The sequence below is a fragment of the Acanthochromis polyacanthus genome, chromosome 3 (genome assembly GCF_021347895.1).
Source record: "Acanthochromis polyacanthus isolate Apoly-LR-REF ecotype Palm Island chromosome 3, KAUST_Apoly_ChrSc, whole genome shotgun sequence".
NCBI lineage: Eukaryota > Metazoa > Chordata > Actinopteri > Pomacentridae > Acanthochromis > Acanthochromis polyacanthus.
This window is the reverse complement of record NC_067115.1, coordinates 28,292,528-28,314,223: the sequence shown is the minus strand read 5'-3', so window position 1 is coordinate 28,314,223 and position 21,696 is coordinate 28,292,528. Positions and strand designations below refer to the sequence as shown.

The window sequence follows — 21,696 nt, the reverse complement described above, 5'->3', positions numbered from 1 at the left end:
ATGATCACATGATTACGATCCTGCTACAAATTCACTGCTGCAGACTTATTGGGACTTATCAGTTGGAAATGATACAAGGAACAGCTGTGTCTCCAAGTCAGATCAATTGCCGCCACTCGCTACATATTTAGGTCACGTGATTCGGTATCTGTACATAACGTACACATGCATAACACACACCTGTAGTCAGTGCAAAGTCATTTTCTTTGTGGGTACATCTATATTACATGGCCACATTATATGGTGCTGTGATTTCTGATCATCAGTAATTAATAAACAAATGCTGCATTTCTTTAAAAAAATGCTGTGATTTTGACAATGTTATATGGGGGAATGAACAGCTGTGGTGGAGTACTGCGATCACTGAGTGCTTTTCTTGTTGTGCTTATACTGTTCCATGGCTACTTACCATAGAAAACACAGGGGGACTAAATCAGGGAGACTTTCATCAAAGTAGTCACTTTGACCTACTTTGCTTCACGGCAACAATTAACTAGTAATGTAGTGTGAAGGAGAAGTATTGCGGTTGCTTGCGGTTCGATATAGCTTACACACTCATTTACAATGGCAGCTTAGTTAATACATGGAACTACATTTGAAGCCCCTTGCTTAGTCTTATTTGATACCTGCCAGCCAGCATACACAAACAACGCTTTGGGCTGCTGTGAAAACAAAGAGAACATGGCTTTGAATGTGAGAAATTTGAAATATTAAATCAAAGCATGTGTCCTTCAGTGTTTTAGCTTTTTGTACTCAAGGACTGATTATTCCATTGTCAGTGGAGTTTGTACCTGTAAAAAACATTTTCCTTATTTTTGATTTAAAAGCAATTGTGTCATGTGCTGTGTAAATTCCTGTGCATTAATTTCTTAAACACCTTATTTATTTTCAATTCACGTAGTGAAAGATGACACAAAGTTAGTTGGTGTGAGAGAAGAGGATGCAGAGAATGTGGTTAGATGGAAGCAGATGATCCACTGTGGCGAGAAGCCAAAAAGGAAAAGATTTCATTAGCGTTTTGTTTCATGTTTTCCATGATATTTTGAGGATAGTTGATTCCTGTGGGAATAGATGTGATCCATAGATTCAATATCTGTACACCGCTTAATTCTCATTAGAATCATGAAGGGCTGAAGTCTATCCCAGACGACTTAGAGTGAAGGCAGGGGACACCCTGGACAGGTCACCGGTCTATCACAGGGCTACATGTAGAGACAATCCCACTCACATTTACACCTACAGACAATTTAGAGTGATCAATTAACCTCAGCATGTTTTTAGACTGTGGGAGGAAGCCGGAGAACCCAGAGAAAACCCATCCATGCACAGGGAGAACATGCAAACTCACTGCAGAAAGGCCGGGACCCAAATTGGGGATCTTCTAGCTGTGAGGCGAAAGTGCTAACCACCGATCCACTGTGCAGCCTATACACATCCACATTATCTCATGCACAGGGAGAACATGCAAACTCCATGCAGAAAGATCCCAGGAAGGCCGGGATACAAATCGGGGATCTTCTAGCTTTTATAAAGTGCTAGCCGCCAAGCCACTGTTCAGCTCTAGATAGACATGATGTGTTATTTATTTTTGTTCGTTTTACAAAAGAAATCACAAGGTTGACTGGTAAAGTCAAATTAATGAATGTGGTCTGTAAAAACCAACTGAATACAGACAGAACGTTGTGAACTGCAGCAGTAATTGGATTTTGTTATAAAACTGCTACTGCTTAATAATAAATAAGATAAAATATTATAATCTGAAACTGATCATTTTACCCATCATACTGTAGCTCTGTAGGCACGGTTATATTAAAGTTGGAGTTTCCACTGCACACAAACACAGCTGTGTTTTTTCCCACCAAATACTTTGTGTTGTTAGCTTCCTTTTTTAAAAAGAACCCTTTTTAGGTTTAGTGATGCATTCTCGAGATCTTCATATTTTTACTAAACTTAGTTTTAACATTATGAAGCAGGGTTTGCTACTGCACCACTGGATGGTTGTCCTCTGCTTTTTCAGTTCTGTTTCACTGGAGCGGTGACATTTTTAAGGCACAACCTGCTTCTGATAGCCCTATGCTTGTTCTGTGCCCACATGCTCATTAAAACCTAATAATAGCATTGTGTAGTAGCAGTAGTCAAAATCTTAACAGGATATCTTTAAAAATAAGTTTTACTGCAGGTTCTATTTTAAAAACGGCAACTAGAAATGTAAAAAAAAGCCAACCCTTTGTTTCATAACATGTCAGTCAAATGTCTTTTATTTACATACTGGTCTGGATAAATCTGAATTTGGTGAATGCATCCATGCATACAGAAAACCTTTAAATTCCAGCCGATGCCCTTCATTATCACAGCATACAATATGCAACTATGCGCTTTGCAAGTAACAGACAGAGGGTTATACCACATGAACACACACACATTTGGCGCACTTTACACACAGCCTTGCACTACACAAGGTTTCTGTCTGCGTACGTGTTCTTTAAATGCTGAAATAACAACCACTTGAATTCCAATTAATACTTGTGCATGAATTTACACGACATAGGAACCACACAACAAATGGAATTGTAGATCTTTTAGAGTATGTACACACAACTACATTTACAATAATACAATTTGTGAAAGCCTAAAAAGTCGTCGGCATCATTGTCTTTATAACAAACCGCACTTAATATAACAAAGCACATACTGTATAATAGAAAGTAACCGTTGAGTTGCAAGTGTCAAAAATTAAACACTGACTCTGTTTTGCACGTTTCAAGTATCTGACAAACATGATCGCAGAGAGTTTAATTCAACTCTTATGAGTCTTCCATAAAAGATTGGGATAGAAAAGGTGCTAAATGCTTAAACTCTCTTCTATCAAGCAGATTTTTTTTTTGAAATACTGTGAAAAGCTGTGAAAAACACCAAAAAAATAAAAATAAAAAATCAGATTTTACCAACAAAAGCAGGCTGAATTGACTTGCAAATTCATTTAATACCCTTGTTTCATATCAGATTTGGAGTGATCTGGATGAGAACAAACCAAATTTTGACAAATGCAATTTGTCTTTTGCAAAGAAAAAACAACAAAAAAAACCCCATCTCTAACCCTCAAGGAAATGTCTGATATTTTTGCTGATCAAAACAGTCACAAATTGCAACCTCTGGCCACATAATTTTACCATCAAGAAAATAAAAAAGAAAAGCAGGGGCTTGTGGTTAAAAGGATCAAAGCAAAGCAAAAGTGGACTCCATAATGAGGGAAGAGATCCTCTGCGGGAAAGAAAGAAGTGAATGCGGGCCTCTCAGAGGTGTGGTTGGACGGCTGCCATGGCTGTGTTAGGTGGAGGACATTTCCATGGTAAGTAGGTACATGCAGGTTTCCGAGTAACAAGGTGACGGAGTGAGAGAGAGAGAGGCCGAGGGGTGTGCTGCCAGGATCCACCCATGAGATTGGCGTATTCACAGACGGCCGGGGAGGGAAAAGAGAAAAACCAATGTTCTACAGACACACAATTTTTCGGATATCGTTCAGCTGGGAGGTGGAGGACGGGGTGAGAGGGAGAGGGAGGGAGAGGGAGGGAGGGATCAGCGAGCACTAAGGCAGAGTGAGGGGGTGTCACAACAGAGTCTGCTCTCTTTGAGATGATTCTCCCTCATGTTTTCCCGCCTGCCTTCCTCTGTTCTGTCAGTCAGAGTCTCCTCAGATTGTGCTCCTCTGTGCAGGCGCCTTTCCTCAAGGTGATGTCGTCCACGGCCATCTCCCCGCTCCTGCCTCGCCCACGTTCCCCCTTCAGGATCACCTGGACGACAGCACAAAGCACACTCAGGCACCGCCACACAGGAATCAACACTTCCTGATCAAAGAGGATTCATTCAAGGTGGACCCCGCTAACTTTTGCGCATTCACTCTTTTCAACAGCTCCTTCGATTAATTTTTTTAGAAACACAGACACCTCTCTTCAAAAAAAATCTGTAGAAACAACCATGTAAAATTCAGCATATGCTGCATGAGAGAGCGCTTTTTGATGTTTCTTATACTTACACTTTCCAGGCCCGCGCCCCATAGTGTGATCTGGGTGTGTCTCCAGCCGTTTCCACCTGTTCGACCCCACACTGCCGGACTGTACTGCTTCCCCTTCTTCACGAACACTTGAAGCATTCCCACGTGGTGACCCGCCAGCTTGTGCCGGAATGACAGGCACAGATTGCCGTCGTTCCATGGAGGGGTGAGTGGGAGGACCAGCCGGGCCCCCCGTCCCGTCCTCTTGTTTCCTGCGTCAGGAATGGTGAGGTACCGACCACCTGTGGAGATGAAAGTCCATTAATGAAAGTAAACTTGACTGTGTAAAATGATGACAATTATAAAAGCTGTTGTTCCCGCCACACATGCTGCTGTATCCTTGAAAATCGTTTAATAACACAACAATAAATCTATTGCTGCTTATGTAATTTTACACCATTATCTAAGCGCAATACTCATGATCTATAGTCTTATTATTCCACCAAGGAACGCCGGAGTTATGAGACAATCGGTTTGTGTGTTTGTATGTCTGTCAGCAACATTACTCATAAACGGACTAAAGGATTTCGATGAAATTTCCAGGGAAGGTCAGAAATGACACAAGGACCACCTCAATCAATTGTGGCAGTGATGCAGCTTATAGTTTGGATCCACAGATTTGTTAAAGATTTCTGTATCATTGCCAGATAGCGGCAACAACTATGAAAAGCGAACGCTACGTCAGCTGCCTGCTGACAACAAATCCACCGCTGCATCGCTCGGGACTTATCTGTTGGAAATGATACAAGGAAGAAATAATAAAATTGGGGGTGTTTCTGCGTCATAGATAGATAGATAGATAACTTTATTGTCTGTTTCAAGTAAAAACTGAAATTCGTCTTTTGTCACGGCTGTAAGACAAAGTTTACAAACCACACTCAAACACTGAAATCACCCTCACATAATAACAACACAGTACAATAAATAAAAAAAACAAGTAATACACATAAAATAACTAAAAGTACTAAAAACACAGTGCAATCTATTTTGAGTTATCAAGAGCAGATATTGCAGAGGGGATGAAAGATTTTTGTAGATGTTTTTCCTGGCCAGTGGGGTTCTGCAGCGTCTGCCTGATGGCAGCAGCATGAAGGAGTGTTGGAGGGGATGTGAGGGGTCCTCACTGACGAGGGTGGCTTTCCTCATCATTGAGCGTCCATACAGTTCACACAATGGGGGTTGGGTGTTTGAGTGAAATTACTGGCCTGATTTATTATTTGGGAGAGTTTTGTTTTGTGTTTGATGGTGAGGAAGTTGAACCAGGTTAAGATGTTATAGGTGAGGATGGATTCGATGAGTTGATTATATCAATCAATTCTATCAATTCCTGTTGCCCGCTACATATTTAGGTCACGTGATTTGGTATCCGTACATAACGTATACATGAATAACACATGTCTGTGCTCAGCACAAGAGCATTTTGTTTGTGCGTACTTCTATACTAAATGGCCACATTCTATGTTGCCGTCTGCCATGAATTTTTTCAAGATTTCAGCCATCAGAAATGATGCGACTGAGCAGTCTTGGCAGAGTACTGTGCTCTCTGAGTGCTTTTCATGTTGTACAAATGAATCTAAAATGACTTGAACTGATCAAAACTAGTTTTACTTAACTTGGATTTTTTTTTAATGTTTAATTTGACACAAAAATAACTTAAAGGAGACCATAATAACAACAACAACAACAACAATAATAATAATAAAATCCACACAAACAAACAAAAACATAACTTTCTTGGTTATCTACTAGTACCAATCCACGCAGAAATTTCAGGTATTATTGGCTAAAGTTTTAGGATGTATGTGTATTCTTACTGCTACAAAAACTGACACACTGAGTCTCGTTTGTGTGTGCAGCGCTGAAACCTCTGAAAAATTTAGCAGCAGCCTGGTTTTCCAGTTTTTCCAGAGACAGTGTTCTGGTTTACCCAGGATAATTCACAGACCTCACTATTAACAGGTTTTTGCTGGAACGAATTGCTGCTTGAGAAACTGTTTGCATGCAAACTGTTGACAAGGTCTGTGGACTGTCCTGAGTGGAGCCTTGTTTCTGGGAAACTAAATTACAATGGAGCTTTGGCAACTTTTTGAACGGTGGGAGCAGCACAGTATTGTATTTTTTTGGCTGTGAAGAAAAAAGATTATTATGACTACACAGGTAAGTAAGAAAATATAATTTTGGGGGGCGGGGGTGAGGTGGAGTTTTTTTTTTTAACCATTTGGGTGAAATGCTCCTTTAAATGTCAACAGAAAATAAAAAAGACTATTGGTAAACACTCGACCCACTTCTGTGTCGTTTCCAGCAGCCTGTGGCAAATAGATATATTTTTGTTAATTCATGCATTAGTTAGTGATAGCAGAACTATATTTTTAAAAATTTAAAGGTGAAAGAGCTTCTGGCTGATTAATGCTGATGTATTTTGCTTATCCAGCAGATCCATGTATGGCTGCTGTTAACCACAGGGGCTGCAATAAGTATCTCTGGACCACAGAGGCTTTCTGCATAAGTTATGAGCTCCTTTCCAAATCGGTGCCATTCCTCCAACAGGAATGAGCATTTGGAAGTGTTTGCCCTTGGCTGTTTATCAGACGGCTTCAAGTGATGAACAGTAAATAGTAACATGCCTCAGAACACATCGAAGAAAAAGCAGGGATAGGTGAACACACACATGTATTTATAATTAAGAAATTATTCAAAAGTGTTGATTTAATGTCATGGTGTCAACAGACTACTACAGATCAAATGCTGCCTCTTAACTGGAATTACTCTATTAGCATTTGGTTTGCTGTAAATTACTGGTCTGGCCACCTAAATGTCTGGGTAAACATGTTTATTTGCACTGATGAGGCACTGAATGTCTGGAAACACGCTGTTGCCAGTTGGCAGCAGAAGCCAGATGTGGCTATTGTTACTTAAACAGCAGCAGCAGCAGCAGCAGTGCTCCGCTCTACTTAGACATCACACTGCCTCCACCGAGTCCTCTCAACATAATTCCCCATGTCTTCTCCTCACCCGAACCCAAAGAAAAACAGCGTTGTGTTCCTATTTAACGCGAGCCACTGGTATCACTGATGGGTCACGTAATCCACTTCTCATTTGCATCGCTTTGTACAGCAAAGCACTAATCTGCAGAAAAGACAGACTACTTCCCTCAAGTAATTTTCATCTTGACCTGTAATTGAGTAGAACAAAACGGAGCTGCTTAGACTGTCTTTGTGTGGCTGCAAGTGTGTGTGTGATGTGCGTCAGTAGAGGAGCAAAGTCATTTCAATTTTTATACTCTGCCAGTCAAAAGTTTGGACACACCTTCTCATTTAATGGTTTTTCTTTATTTTTACTACTTTCTACATTGTAGATACATACTGAAGAAATGGTAGCCACAAGTAGCCACCCTTTGCTTTGATTACTGCTTTGCACACTCTTGTCATTCTCTCCATGACCTTCATGAGGTAGAACCTGAAATGGTTTTCACTTCACAGGTGTTCCTTGTCAAGGTTAATTTGTGGAATTTCTTGCCTTCTTAACGGGGTTGGGACCATCAGCTGTGTTGTGCAGAAGTCAGGTTGGTACACAACTGACAGCCCTATTTGACAACTGTTAGAATCCATATTATGGCAAGAACCAATCAACTAAGTCAAGAGAAACCACAGTCCATCATTACTTTAAGAGCTGAAGGTCAGTCAATCCGAATCTGACGGTGTGGGGGTGCTTTGCTGGTGACACTGTTGGGGATTTATTCAAAACTGAAGGAACACTGAACCAGCATGGCTACCACAGAATCCTGCAGTGACATGACATGCCATCCAGGTTGTGTTTAGTCAGACCATCATTTATTTTTCAACAGGACAATGACCCCAAACACACCTCCAGGCTGTGGAAGGACTATTTGACCAAGAAGGAGAGTGATGGAGTGCTGCATCAGATGACCTGACCTCCACAGTCCCCTGACCTAAACCCGATCCAGATGGTTTGGGATGAAATGGACCACAGAGTGAAGGCAAAAGGACCAACAAGTGCTCAGCATCTCTGGGAACTCCTTCAAGACTGTTGGAAACCCATTTCAGGTTCTACTGTACCTCATGAAGCTCATGAAGAGAATGCCCAGAGTGTGGAAAGCAGTAATCAAAGCAAAGGGTGGCTGTTTTGAAGAATCTAAAATATAAAACATGTTTTGACTTATTTCACACTTTTTGTTTACTACATAATTCCATATTTGTTCATTCATAGTTTTGATGCCTTCAGTGAGAATCTTCAATGTAAATGGTCATGAAAATAAAGAAAAACCATTGAATGAGAAGGTGTGTCTAAACTTTTGACTAGTAGCGTAAAACAAATTATCGAACCAACAGTATTTTTATTAAAGTTGTGTGAGTGAGAATCCTCGGTTACCTGATGGATCAGGAGTTGTCTCCCAGTGAAGGTCTCCGTCTTTGTCCCTGATCCAACCACAAAGACCGTCATCAAAGGAGCAGCTGAGATACCCCGACGCTGAATAGAAAGAAAAACACATATTTCAGAGAAGCAGACAGAGCACACATGCACAAGCCTCCGGCCTGCTCTTTGTAATGGTTCACAGGGGGCTCGCTGTGCGCCTCCAACTTCTCTGGGAGCAAGAGGACTGCTGAAGCTGCTCCAAAAAGGTGTAAACATTTGTTCTAATCCTGCATTCTCAGAACAGAAGAAAAATGAGCTCCGAAAAGAAGAAATGGCTTTATGTAAATGTACAGGATTTGCTGAGTATTGCAACGTAGTGTGTTTCTATGCATTGTATGAATGCTGTGCAGCATAATAAAAGACATTATGTGTACAACAGAGTCATAATATTCAATGACTGATCATTTCTTTCCAAATGATGATGCCTAGACAACAACATTAAAGCAATGCAGGCAAAAGTTGCCGTATTATCCAGGGATCGCTGTACAAATTGGTTTCAAAGATAGGAATAATATCAATCATTTTGTCTCCGTAACAAGGTTTTCAGAAAAATACTTTCTAGTTCATTTTCTGAGCCAATGAAAATGCCTTCTCTTTTAAATCAGTATATCAAATGGCGCACTGTGAACTAAAATAAACACGTAACTAAATCATTAGGCAATTTAATCTGCATCCTCTCGAGATCAATAAATCACCCTGAGCAGGCATGACAGAAAGTGCTGTCTCCTCACAAAAGCTTATTGTCGTCGTAGGAACTCAACATTAAATACTATGGAGGTTTGGAGGAGAGCGCTGATGTGCTTCCAAATGATCAATTAATCATTCAAGCAGTCAAGCAATCAAGCAGGCATAATGTGAAAAGTGGAAAAGTCTGGCAGTGCATTCTGGGCTGTGAGCCATTATTTAAACTGATACGGCCAGATGTCATGCGTCACCCCCTGGTGAAAGCCCTATCAAAACACATCTGGTCACTCTAATACCTCCACCACTGCAGGAGCTGCTTGTCAGTTTCATTTTGCGTACAGCAAATGTGACTCGTCTGTCATCGTTTGAGCCGTATTTGCAGGGCCGCCGCTGATTGTCTCATCAAACGTGTTTACCTGGGTCATCCTTGGCTTCATCCGCAGTGTTGCCGAGCTCAATGTCAAAGTCAATGTCGAGGACGGTGTTATGGCCGGGGTTCCGAGGAACTGAGGAGACAGAGAGGGAGGGAAGTTTGGAAAAAGGATTAACTAAGGTATTATATTTGTTCACTGGCATTTTCTTGTGGCCATTGTATAGCTTTGCTTCATTACTCAACAAGGACTTGACAAGGATGAATCAATGTCACGGTTTAGCGCCTGTGTAGCCACGGCTAAGCTAATTCAATAACCCCCGCAGAGACCAGAATACCTGAGAAAACCCATAGCAACACCAGAAGTCAAATGTGAAACACAACGAGGGAAAGGGCGGCGGTTCATCTGATGCAATGTCTGGGCAAATGTTGCTGCCGCACAACTGGGACCTTCAGTACATGCACACACACATCAAGTACACAGCCAGCCCTGAAATAGCCTCTGTCCCTCTCCAATGGGGTCACACTGCCCAAAATACTATACAGTAGGCCAATCTGTGTTTTTAAAGGTCAACTGAGTGCAGCGTAAAGCAGGTTTTTTTAATGACAAATTTTCTGTAGCAAGACATGCATTGACTTCAGAACAAAACAAAATTGAAATACACGTAAATATCTTCATTTTACTATGTTTTGCATTTGAATATGCAGCAAGTTGGTGGGATTTGATGAGAAAAACTATCAGCCAGAAAAGCATTCAGAGGGCGCAGTACTAAGAAAGGCTGTTCAGTCCCTCATATGGCATTGTCGGAAATGCAGCATTATTTTTTAGAAATGCAGCATTTGTTTATCAGAAGTCACGGCAACACAGAATGTGGCCATTTAATATGGATGTATCCACAAACAAAATGACTTTGTGCAGAGCACAGGTGCGTGTTATTCATGTGTAGGTTATCTATGGACACTGAATCGCGTGATCTACACACGTGGACAAAATTGTTGGTACCCCTCAGTTAAAGAAGGAAAAACCCACAATTCTCACTGAAATCACTTGAAACTCACAAAAGTAACAATAAATAAAAATTTATTGAAAATTAAATAATCAAAAACAGCCATTACTTTAGAATTGTTGATTAACATAATTATTTAAAAAAACAAACTAATGAAACAGGCCTGGACAAAAATGATGGTACCTCTATAAAAGATTGAAAACTATTTGACCAGAGTGACATGATTAACTCAGGTGTGTCATTTAATTGACATCACAGGTGTTTCCAAACTCATAATCAGTCAGTCTGCCTATTTAAAGGGAGACAAGTAGTCACCCTGCTGTTTGGTGAAAAGGTGTGTACCACACTGAACATGGACAACAGAAAGCGAAGGAGAGAATTGTCCCAGGACATCCGAAAAAAAATTATAGACAAACATCTTAAAGGTAAAGGCTATAAGACCATCTCTAAACAGCTTGAAGTTCCTGTGACAACAGTGGCTCATATTATTCAGAAGTTCAAGACCCACGGGACAGTAGCCAACCTCCCTGGACGTGGCCGCAAGAGGAAAATTGATGACAAATTCAAGAGACGGATCGTTGGAATTGTATCCAAAGAGCCCAGAGCAACCTCCAAAGAAATTAAAGGTGAACTCCAAGGCCAAGGTACATCAGTGTCAGATCGCACCATTCGTCGTCGTTTGAGCCAAAGTGGACTTCATGGGAGACGACCAAGGAGGACACCACTGCTGAAAAAAACTCATAAAAAAGCCAGACTGGAATTTGCAAAAATGCATGTTGACAAGCCACAAAGCTTCTGGGAGAATGTCCTTTGGACAGATGAGACCAAACTGGAGCTTTTTGGTAAGGCACATCAACTCTATGTTCATAGACTCAAAAACCAAGCATACGAAGAAAAGAACACTGTCCCTACGGTGAAACATGGAGGAGGCTCAGTAATGTTTTGGGGCTGCTTTGCTGCATCTGGCACAGGGTGTCTTGAAAGTGTGCAAGGTACGATGAAATCTGAAGACTATCAAGGCATTCTGGAGAGAAATGTGCTGCCTAGTGTCAGAAAGCTTGGTCTCAGTCGCAGGTCATGGGTCTTCCAACAGGACAACGATCCAAAACACACAGCCAAAAACACCCAAGAATGGCTGAGAGAAAAGCGCTGGACTATTCTAAAGTGGCCTTCTATGAGCCCAGATCTGAATCCCATTGAACATATGTGGAAGGAGCTGAAACATCCCATTTGGAGAAGACACCCATCAAACCTGAGACAACTGGAGCTGTTTGCTCATGAGGAGTGGGCCAAAATACCTGTTGACAGCTGCAGAACGCTCATTGACAAATACAGAAATCGTTTAATTGCAGTGATTGCCTCAAAAGGTTGTGCAACAAAATATTAAGTTATGGGTACCATCATTTTTGTCCAGCCCTATTTCATTAGTTTGTTTTTTTAAATAATTATGTTAATCAACAATTCAAAAGTGATGGCTGATTTTGATTATTTAATTTTCAAAAAAATTTTATTTATTGTTACTTTTGTGAGTTTCAAGTGATTTCAGTGAGAATTGTGGGTTTTTCCTTCTTTAACTGAGGGGTACCAACAATTTTGTCCACGTGTGTAAATATGTAGCAGGTGGCGGGAATTGATGGGACTCGAAAACACCTCCACAATTTAATTAATTGTTCCTTGTATCATTTCCCATGGATAAGTCCTGATAAGTCCACAGCGGTCGATTTGTAGTAGGATCACAATCACGTGATCGTCAGCAGGCAGCTGATGTAGCGTTCACTTGTTGTCATAGTTACAGTAATGCAGTGTCACTATCTCGCAATGATACAGAAATCTTTAACAAATCCATGGATTCAGATTACAAGCCGCATCACTGGCAAAATTGAATCAGGTGGTCCTTGTGTCATTTCCGACCTTCCCTGAAAATTTCATCCAAATCCGCTGGTCTGTTTTTGAGTAATGTTGCTAACAGACAGACAAACAGACAGATAAACCAACTGCGATTGTCACATAACTCTGCTGTGTTCCTTGGCAGAGGAACAAAACACTTCTCAGCATCCCACGCAGATGCCTGAGCTTATGCTATGAATGAACCGTAACCTGCACTTGAACTGACAACCCTCCAGAGGCCCTATAACATGCGGTCCCCAGCAGACAGCCCGGCCACTGACGGGGCCCGTCCCCAATGCTGGGTCACGACCACCTGGCAGACCGCGATGTAGTCTGTCAGTCGAAGGAATCTGAGAGCGGGGAGGTTGCGCTCACACAAGGTTCTCCAGCAATCCCAGGCACGCAGGTCTCTCCGAGTACGTCTGTGTTTGTGTGTCTGTGCTGTTAAGGAACGAAGTCTCCCTTGAAATCGAGCATCCAGTCGCAGGGTGGATATATAAAGAGTAAATCCAATGATATGCTGATTAAGGCTGCAGTAATTTGACACTGTGACAACTGAAATACAGCCATGTTTGGGTATCCAATTTTAACAGCACAGGAACATCGTGTGATTACAAAAATTCTGACAATTAAACGGTATTATGGGAAATATATGCTTTTCTCTGCTGGCGGTTTGTAAGTTAAAACATATCCCAAAAATGTATATTAATTATCAGTGTTGGGTTTGCACAAGGGTTTTAGCCTTTCAACATTATTAGCTAACACAATGTAGCATTAGAACACAGGAGTGATGTCTGTAAATATTTATTGATTTTGAAAGTTTTGACTCTGTTTTTTGTCACATATTTTTATGGCTGTCTGCCTTATCACGTTCAACAGAGGTTGTTTTAAAATGTACTATATAAATGCAGTACTGTATGCTTAGATTTGACTTGTTGAACAGTTGATCATTTGATACAATAATGACCAAGGCCATGGATGAGTACTTTTACTTTAATTCTGAAATGTTTTTGGTGTCTTATTTTTCTGTTCTTTTCTTGTGGGTTAAATAAAAATTCTGAATGAAAGACTTTGATTCATAATGGAGCATTTGTTAATGTTGTGGCATTTCTGCTTTTACATCAGCAGTTTATCTTAATGCTTATTACAATGACTCACTGAGTCCACACAGGCTTCCAGATTAAATTGATCTTCACTCTTTCATTCTTAGGTGCAATATTACTTGAACAAAACACTAACCACACAATAAATAATTTAGTTTAAGATAGCAAACTAATTAGTAAAACACCCTTGCAAAGCCAATCTAGTTAGGAGTAACAAGGCATAAAGATATTTCTGAAACCCTTCTTTCCTTGTAAAACTTCTAAAACAAATACAATTTAGTTTTTCTTTCTAGTAAATATTTGTTATCTAATTATTTCAGAAGTTATCTGATTTCAAAAGTGATTGTAGCAATATCTAAATCTCCATTCTTCCCAGTAACAATATCAATAATAACATCCACACAGTGAGAACGGAAAAAGAGTTGTGTATCATTTTCAACAAACAATATGGAGATATTCCATTAAAAATCAGCTGTTTCCAGCTATAATAATCACTTGCCACCTTAACAATGTCTAGACTGTATTTCTGATTCAATTAATGCTAACTTCATTGAAATAAAAACATTTCTAAGTGACCCTAAACTTTTGAAAAGTAGTGTAGTATATGAAGATACAGGATGTATCAACATAGCAAACTTCCTACCCTTACCCCAAATGCCATGAAGTTCAATTAATTGACATTTTTGCTGCTCGAAACCTTAATAAAAGTTCATTTTAAGAACTCGAAAGTCATGCATCTTCTTAGAAACAATGCCCTGGTTACACTGAATGATCTATAGACCTCACTGTCAACATTTTTCATTGACTTCTTATTTTTGCAGAAAGTAGCTCAGATGAAAACTTCTCATAGCAAGGTCAGGATTATCCAGAGTAACTGGGACACTGTTTGTGGTTTGAGTCCTACTAATAAAAATCCCAGTTTTCTCCACTGCATCAGGGTGCTGACAGGAATCTCAGACATCTCCAAACCACAGTATATAAATCATAAACTATGTCTAAATATGATGAAACACGTCATGGGAAATATTATTCCAACACTGCACCTCTTGACCTTATGTGCTTTATTCCAACTAAATATTTTTGCAGTCAGTAAAATCTGCTGCTATGTTCTGTCCAAATGTTAAGTAAACAAATTAAAAACCAATCAGCAACACAGAAATCAACGCTCCTTTCCTTGAGATTTTAAGGTCTGTAGATAGATAGAGCACATTTCATCACTTTTTTATTTTTCTTTCAGATGCAGCGTCGCTATCTTTCCTTTTGTTGACATGATGTTACACCATCACACTTGTATAACTGTCACTGGGTGAAAGCCTTGCGTCTCCAAAATGCAAGCTTTCATGCGGCTAGGAAAAACAGCCTTGTGATTTTTTTTTCCAGCTGAACAGAAATGCATTTTTTTTTTTTGACACAATCCAGAGAGCGTTTAAGGGGATCTGTATTTATACTTTGGAAAATATGTTTATTTGCTTTTCTTACTGACTTAGATGACTGATGCTGCTCTCATGTTTATGCATTAATCTAGAAGTGGGAGGCAATAAACTTAACATAAAGACTGGAAACAGAGAGAGAGAGAAAGAGACATGTAACCTGCATCATGAAAACTAAACCATGTGTTTAGTCTGTACATACACAGGGACACAAATTTGTAGTTTTATCGGCGTTTATGTGCCTTAACTGTTACTTGGCTGGAGGCAAATTTGGTAGAATTTTGTGAAGCAACCAGCAGAGATGCTGAGAAACAATTACAGCGAGTAACTGAAGCCAATGTCACTTGTGTATTTTTTGTTCTAACACTTGTTGGTCAGAGTAAAATACAAAGATGGAAGTGTGTTTTTGATGTTTGGAGGCAGCCAGGCTGTTCATCTCTCTAAGATGACCCACTTCTTTCAGCTCCAGATTTATGCAGACATGAGAGTCACACTGATCCTCTCATCTAATTCTTGGCTTAAAAAGCACATTTCTTTTCTTTCAACTCATCTGAAAACAAGAAAATGTCCAACAGGTCTGAAGCGAAAGGAAACTACAAAAGTCTACACTAGCTCTGACTGCAGTAAGCATCTGTATTTGAGGCACAGCTTTCCGTTTTTACCCCCATTTCCATCTAATGATTTGAATAATTACTCAGTGATGTCTCTCTCTTCCCTCCTCCTCTCGTCTTATTCAAACCATCTTCAGGAAGCTCTCACATAGCTGGTCTGCTGTGGTGCAAACTATTAGATTGATGTCTCCCTCAAGCAGTGCAGACAGGTGTTTAGGTAATCTTCTCTCCTCTTTCCTTTCTCTAATTATGTGATGCCATCTGGCAAGGTGAGTTTGCACCACAGTATCTCACCTCCTGTTCTGTGTGTTGCATCTCACCAGACATTTCAGACATGTGAACGCAGCTCAGCGTTTTCTTTTTGCTGTGGCTACGAGCATGATACTGAAACGTCAATCTCTGTTCCAGCCTTGGCACTCCTCTCTGCCGCTCTTTCATAATGTGCACATTTATGGAAGCAACATATGCTTTAGTAGTTCTGCATTCTGTAAGCTTGAGGATTTAGTAGGCTGCAAAACGTGCGCGTAAAGTAAATGATTAGGGGTATTTTTCTGTTTAGAGTAAGAAAACCCCAAAAAAGAAACAACAAAGCATTATTCTATCTTTAATTACACGACTGTTCAAAAGTTTGGGGCCACTTAGAAAGGTCCTTATTTTTAAAAGAAAAGCATTTGTTCTCAATGAAGATGAAATAAAATGAATCAGAAATACAATCTAGACATTGATAATGTGTTAAATGACTATTCTAGTTGGAAACAGCTGATTTTTAATGGAATATCTCCATAGGGGTACAGAGGAACATTTCCAGCAACCATCACTACTGTGTTCTAATGCTACATTGTGTTAGCTAATGGTGTTGAAAGGCTAACTGATGATTAGAAAACCCTAATGCAGTTATGTTAGTACATGAATAAAAGTGTGAGTTTTCATGGAAAATAGGAAATTGCCTGAATGACCCTAAACTTTTGAATGGCAGTGTAGGTCAATTTCAACTCGTTAAGAGCAACTTTAACTCATTTGGAGCAACTTTAACTAATAATATCAACTTTAGCTAATAACAAGCAACTTCAGCTAATAATATCGACTTTAGCTAATATAGAGCAACTTTAACTAATAATAGCAACTTTAGTTAATAAAGAGCAATTTTAATTCATGTCCACTCGTGTTAAAAAGTTTGAGGTCACTTAGAAATGTCCTTATTTTTGAAACAAAAGCAGAAAAAATGAAATTGTCTGGGTGACCCCAAAGTTTTGACTGGTAGCATATGTTCCTACTCCTGTATCCTGTGCAATTTTGATAGTTTAAAGTCCTTTATTCGGAATGAAGAAGTGAATCCTAAAGGCTAAATAAGTTCCTGAAAAAGCAGGACACTAGTTTTCAGCAAACTTTACTGAAAAATTGAGCAAACTGTGAATTTGTTGGGAACTGTAGTAAGTTGCTTACAGCACCAAAATGCAGAGTGTAAACAATAGTTCTCATTTGCATTTCTTTTTTTTTTGTAACATTAAAGTGTTAGTTCATCCGGGCCTGAAAATAACTTGAGTTATCATTCAACCCACGCATTATCCAGCCAGCAGACTGCTGAGGTTTTAATGTGTCTAAGTTTTGAAATATTCAGCCCAATTTCCACCCAAAACAGTGGACACGAATGACATTTTACTGTCACCTGGTGCAGCTCACTGATGTGTTTCCTAATCGTTTTTTGGACAACAATAGAGCTTTATGGCACATCAGGTTTTTGACACACAGGTAAAAGCTGTTAGCAGCATTGATTTATTTTTTATTTTTTAGTGTTTTCGTCGGATTTCTTGGTCACAATATATAAAACTCCACCGTCCTCATCCTGTAAATACTTGAAATAATGTTTACCAGGAAAAAAATCTGGATCCTCTATTACATTAAGAAGCAGACAGTAAGTACAGCATCGGACCAAACGTTTCTGACATGTCACACATCACAGGGCTGATCTCATTAAGAAACAATTCAGTATTTTGAAAAGGTTACTGCACTTCTCGCTGGCAGAAGAAGGCAGCAGCTGATTGCCCTGATTACCCTTTGTTGAAGCAAAAAGGAAACAATCGCAGCCACCACTCATTATTTTTTCCCTCCGAGTCAATCCCGTTCTGTGGTTTTGATCGAGAATGTCAAACTAAAACAAGGACTGATGATGCATTTTGAATGTAATTGGTGTCAAAGATTCATGCTTGGCAGAGAACACAGTGTGACATCTGGATAAACAACAGTCTGGCTGAGCACCAGTTTGTGTTTGTTAACGGAAGCCAAGAAGATAATTGCCTTAAGAGGAAAATATTCTTACTTTTAATACTGCAATTAGTGGGACTAATTTGTTGTATTTTATAAATGAGCATTATTTCTTTACAATGTCTGTGTTGCACTGGGATTTGAGGGCGGGTACAGCTGGGGTTAAATATTTATCAGCTTGCAGGCTTAAATATTACAATGAGGCCCTGCTAAGTGCGTTTGCTAAAACTACTTGCACAGTGTTCCCATCCACTCTGATCCTGAACTCTGATTTCAACAACTCTCACACGTCTGCATCATAAACTGTTTTCAAAGTTGCTGTCAGATGTTTGGCATTAACACCGACATGTGTTTAGCTGGTAGGAAAACAGCCAACTGCACCAGTAATTTCGATTCACATATTAATATAGACACATTATCACAATTTGCCAAACCCATTTCATATTGGATACAAAATGCTCCAGGATGAATAGTATCCCATATCTATGATAAATGCAACGTCATGATTGAAAGCTTGGGACATGGACATAGTGGAATTAGGACAAAATATAAACTGGGATAAGATCTGGGCAAATACTGCCAGTACCTCAAAAAAATCCAAATCATCCTCCATGGAACCGTTGGCTCATTTATACATGTTGTATGGGAATGTCCAGGAGTTTTTGTTTTGTGGGAGACGGTTATCAGTACTCTGATAGAACTAACGGGAGTACAGTTATCAATGGACCCAGCTGTACGACTTCTAAATGAAGATTCTCATGTTTCTTTTGCGGACAAGAAGCATAACATTTAACTGGCAGGCCTGACTGCAGCAAAGAGGATCATTGTCCAGCGCTGGAAACCTTCCGCATGGCATCTCAAGTACTGGCTTCGGAGCTTTTTGGACATTGTCTGGCTTGGACGATCATCAGCAAGAGTCAATGATGCAAGACTAAACACAATCCAAATGTGGAAAGAATTGATATCTTGACAGACCTTCTTCCAAACTAGACAGTCTCTGTATGGACATTGCTATCCTAACAATCATGTGGTGGTGGCTTGGTTAGCACCGTCGCCTTGCAGCTAGAAGATCCCCAGTTCGTGTCCCGGTCTTCCTGGGATCTTTCTGCATGGACTTTGCATGTTCTCCCTGTGCATGTGTGGGTTTTCTCCAGGTTCTCCAGCTTTCTTCCACAACCCAAAAATATGCTGAGGTTAATCGGTGACTCTAAATTGTCCTGAGGTGTGAATGTGAGTGTGATTGTTTGTCTCTATGTGTAGTCCTGTGATAGACTGGTGACCTGTCCAGAGTGTCTTGAGAAAAATCCATTTCCCTACTGCTGCACAGTTATTTAATGGAAAAACGCTGTAATGTAGAACACCAGTACTGTAACTTTTGCATTTATTTCTTTAAATAATAAATGTACGTACTGTTGTGCTGATAATGGAAACGTGTCGTAATATCTATAACAAGTAATATGGCGATTTTTGTATTTTTTCATAAAAAATTACAGTTTGTACCCGTCAAATTGATGTAGTTTAGTTTAAAAAACAGACATATGCTTTAATATTTATGACAGCTATAACCATGTCATTGCTAAAAAAAAAACCACATATTAAATGCTAAATACATTAACCGTTGTGCTGATTATGGAAAAACGTTGTAATATTTAGAACAGGTCACACAAACTTTATTTTATAGGTATTTTCATGTAAATTTTCAAGTAAAACTATAAAAAAAAAGTTAAAACTTTTTTCTTTTTTACAGTAAAAGATGGAATAAAGCACTTTTTAAAAAAACGTAATGTTAATGGTATCAACATATTTCATTACCGTAAATGAAGAAACTGTTTTAATGCAATTTTATGGCAATGCTCTGGCAACCACAGCTGCTGGAATTTTACCACAAAAACAATTTTTTTTAACAGTGTAATGAGGATTAAGTGGTGTATAAATAATGGATGGATGGATAATTTTCATCATTTATCAATTACCTACTCACTCCCCAGAATGTTTCAAAATAAATGAAACATTCCAGGAATCAGATGCAGAAATATGTAAATGTGTTCTAATTTGATTTGCTGAGAGCTGATGAAGATGAATTATGTGACATAGAAGGTTCACTGGACCGTCAAACGTCAAAAAACAGACATGAGAAGCTGTCGGTGCAACACGTTGTTGTTCCATAAGTCCTCTAAGCTGTTAAACCTGCTCTAATAAATGTATTTACATCAGCAATGCGTGTTTCTATATGTGCCCTCTGAAAGGCGCTGGGCACAGTGATGAAGCCACAGAGAATGATCACTTGACTCTGGAGGGTCCCTCAGCTTTATTGAGTCTTTTAGTGCAATCCTTTTGTTCTACAGCCTGCAGTTTTACTGTTCTGGTTCAGTCTCACTGCTCTAATCAGTGCTGTTTCCAGACACAGCAGCTGTTTTCAGGGAAAAAGGCTGTAAACACTCATTGTGCTCTACCTGCCCTGCACCAAACATCAGTGGTTCAAAGACAGCAGCTAGATGGTGAACACAGAGGAGCATTCAGCAGCTTAACAGCCTGATATTTTTCCATTTTGTGGTCATCAAAACAGATGAGTGAACAGTGGACCTATTTGCCAGATCAGACAAAAAAAAATCTGAAAATAAATGTTAATGTTGGCTGAGAACCTTATGAGGTGAAAAGGCCAATTTTTGCTCACAGCTTGTTGCTGCTGCATTCAAATGTTTACTGGTGTTATTAATATCTGTAGTTTAGTCAGTTAAAAAAGTCTAAATCTACTCAAATTCTTCAATCATATTTGTGAACATATGTCAGATACAATATATGGTAAAGATAATTTTTGTGTAGTTTAAGCGCTATTAAGTGATCTTTTTGTAGGAAATTGCAATAATGGTTTCAAGTCAGAAGCTTTTTTCAAAAATTCAAATTAAACTGAAAAGAATAGACTTACTGTGGACATCCCCTCTCTGTTTGGTGACCTCCCTCTGGATGGTGTTGTCTACGGGTGTGACTGGAGGCTGTGGCTGCGGTGGCCTGGTGGGAGCTACAGGCCTCGGTGGGACGTACGGTCTGCGTGTGGGTATCAATGGCTTCCTCGTGGGGATGAAGGGCTTTCGGGTGGGAACCGCTGGCTTGCGTGGAGGTGGGGTCACTCTCCTCGGAGGCAGAGGTGGTTTGGTAGTTGTTGTGGTTTTCGCAGTTGTGGTGGTGGTTGGTGCTACTGGAATAACGGGGAAAATCCTCCTTGGAGTCACTGGTGGGCGGATGGTGGTGGTCCTCCTGTGATCGATGTCTGGGATGTGGTTGTGGTGGTTTGGAGGCAGCTTGTCTGGTCTGGGCGGGTAAATATTCACCTTAGGAATGGCTGAAATGATAAGAGAATACAGGCGGAGCACAGAAGTGTGAGCACTTGAGAGTTGATAAAGCACAGAATTAGCTTTGCTCCTGCAGAGGAGAGCTTTATTACTTTATTAGCTGAGTTATGTAAGGATCAGTGTACATTTGTTCATCTGTCTGTCTGTGTGTTAGCAACATTACTCAAAAACGGACAAATGGATCTGGATGAAATTTTCAGTGTAGTCAGAAATGACACAAGGACCAAATGATTAGATTTTGGCAGTGATGCGGCTTATAGTCTGGATCCACGGGCTTGTAAAAGATTTCTGTGTCATTGCGAGATAGCGGAACGGCGTGGCTGAAACTATGACAACAAGTGAACACTACGTCAGCTGCCTATTTATGATCACATGATCGCAATCCTGCTACAAATCGATTGTTGCAGACTTATCGGGGGTGGGGGTGTTTCCGAGTTAAATCAATTCCCGCCGCCTGCTACATATTTAGGTCACGAGACTCAGTATCCTTACATAATGTACACATGC

General features: G+C 39.9%; 2 protein-coding genes across 4 annotated transcripts in view; both read right to left on the bottom strand.

Moving 5' to 3' along the window:
• The window catches only part of gstcd (glutathione S-transferase, C-terminal domain containing), a 457,968-nt gene that overhangs the window by 295,540 nt on the left and 140,732 nt on the right, over positions 1 to 21,696 (bottom strand). The window lies entirely within an intron of this gene.
• Positions 2,241 to 21,696, bottom strand: part of npnta (nephronectin a) — a 78,458-nt gene continuing 59,002 nt past the window's right edge. For all 3 annotated transcript variants that reach the window (XM_022193737.2, XM_051945195.1, XM_022193738.2), the window contains 5 exons: positions 20,766 to 21,179; positions 9,586 to 9,675; positions 8,441 to 8,539; positions 4,034 to 4,293; positions 2,241 to 3,791 (listed from right to left, as the gene is read on the bottom strand). In XM_022193737.2, the coding sequence (XP_022049429.2) occupies positions 3,681 to 3,791; positions 4,034 to 4,293; positions 8,441 to 8,539; positions 9,586 to 9,675; positions 20,766 to 21,179 (974 nt within the window). In that variant the 3' untranslated portion in view covers positions 2,241 to 3,680. The remainder of the gene's footprint in view (positions 3,792 to 4,033; positions 4,294 to 8,440; positions 8,540 to 9,585; positions 9,676 to 20,765; positions 21,180 to 21,696) is intronic.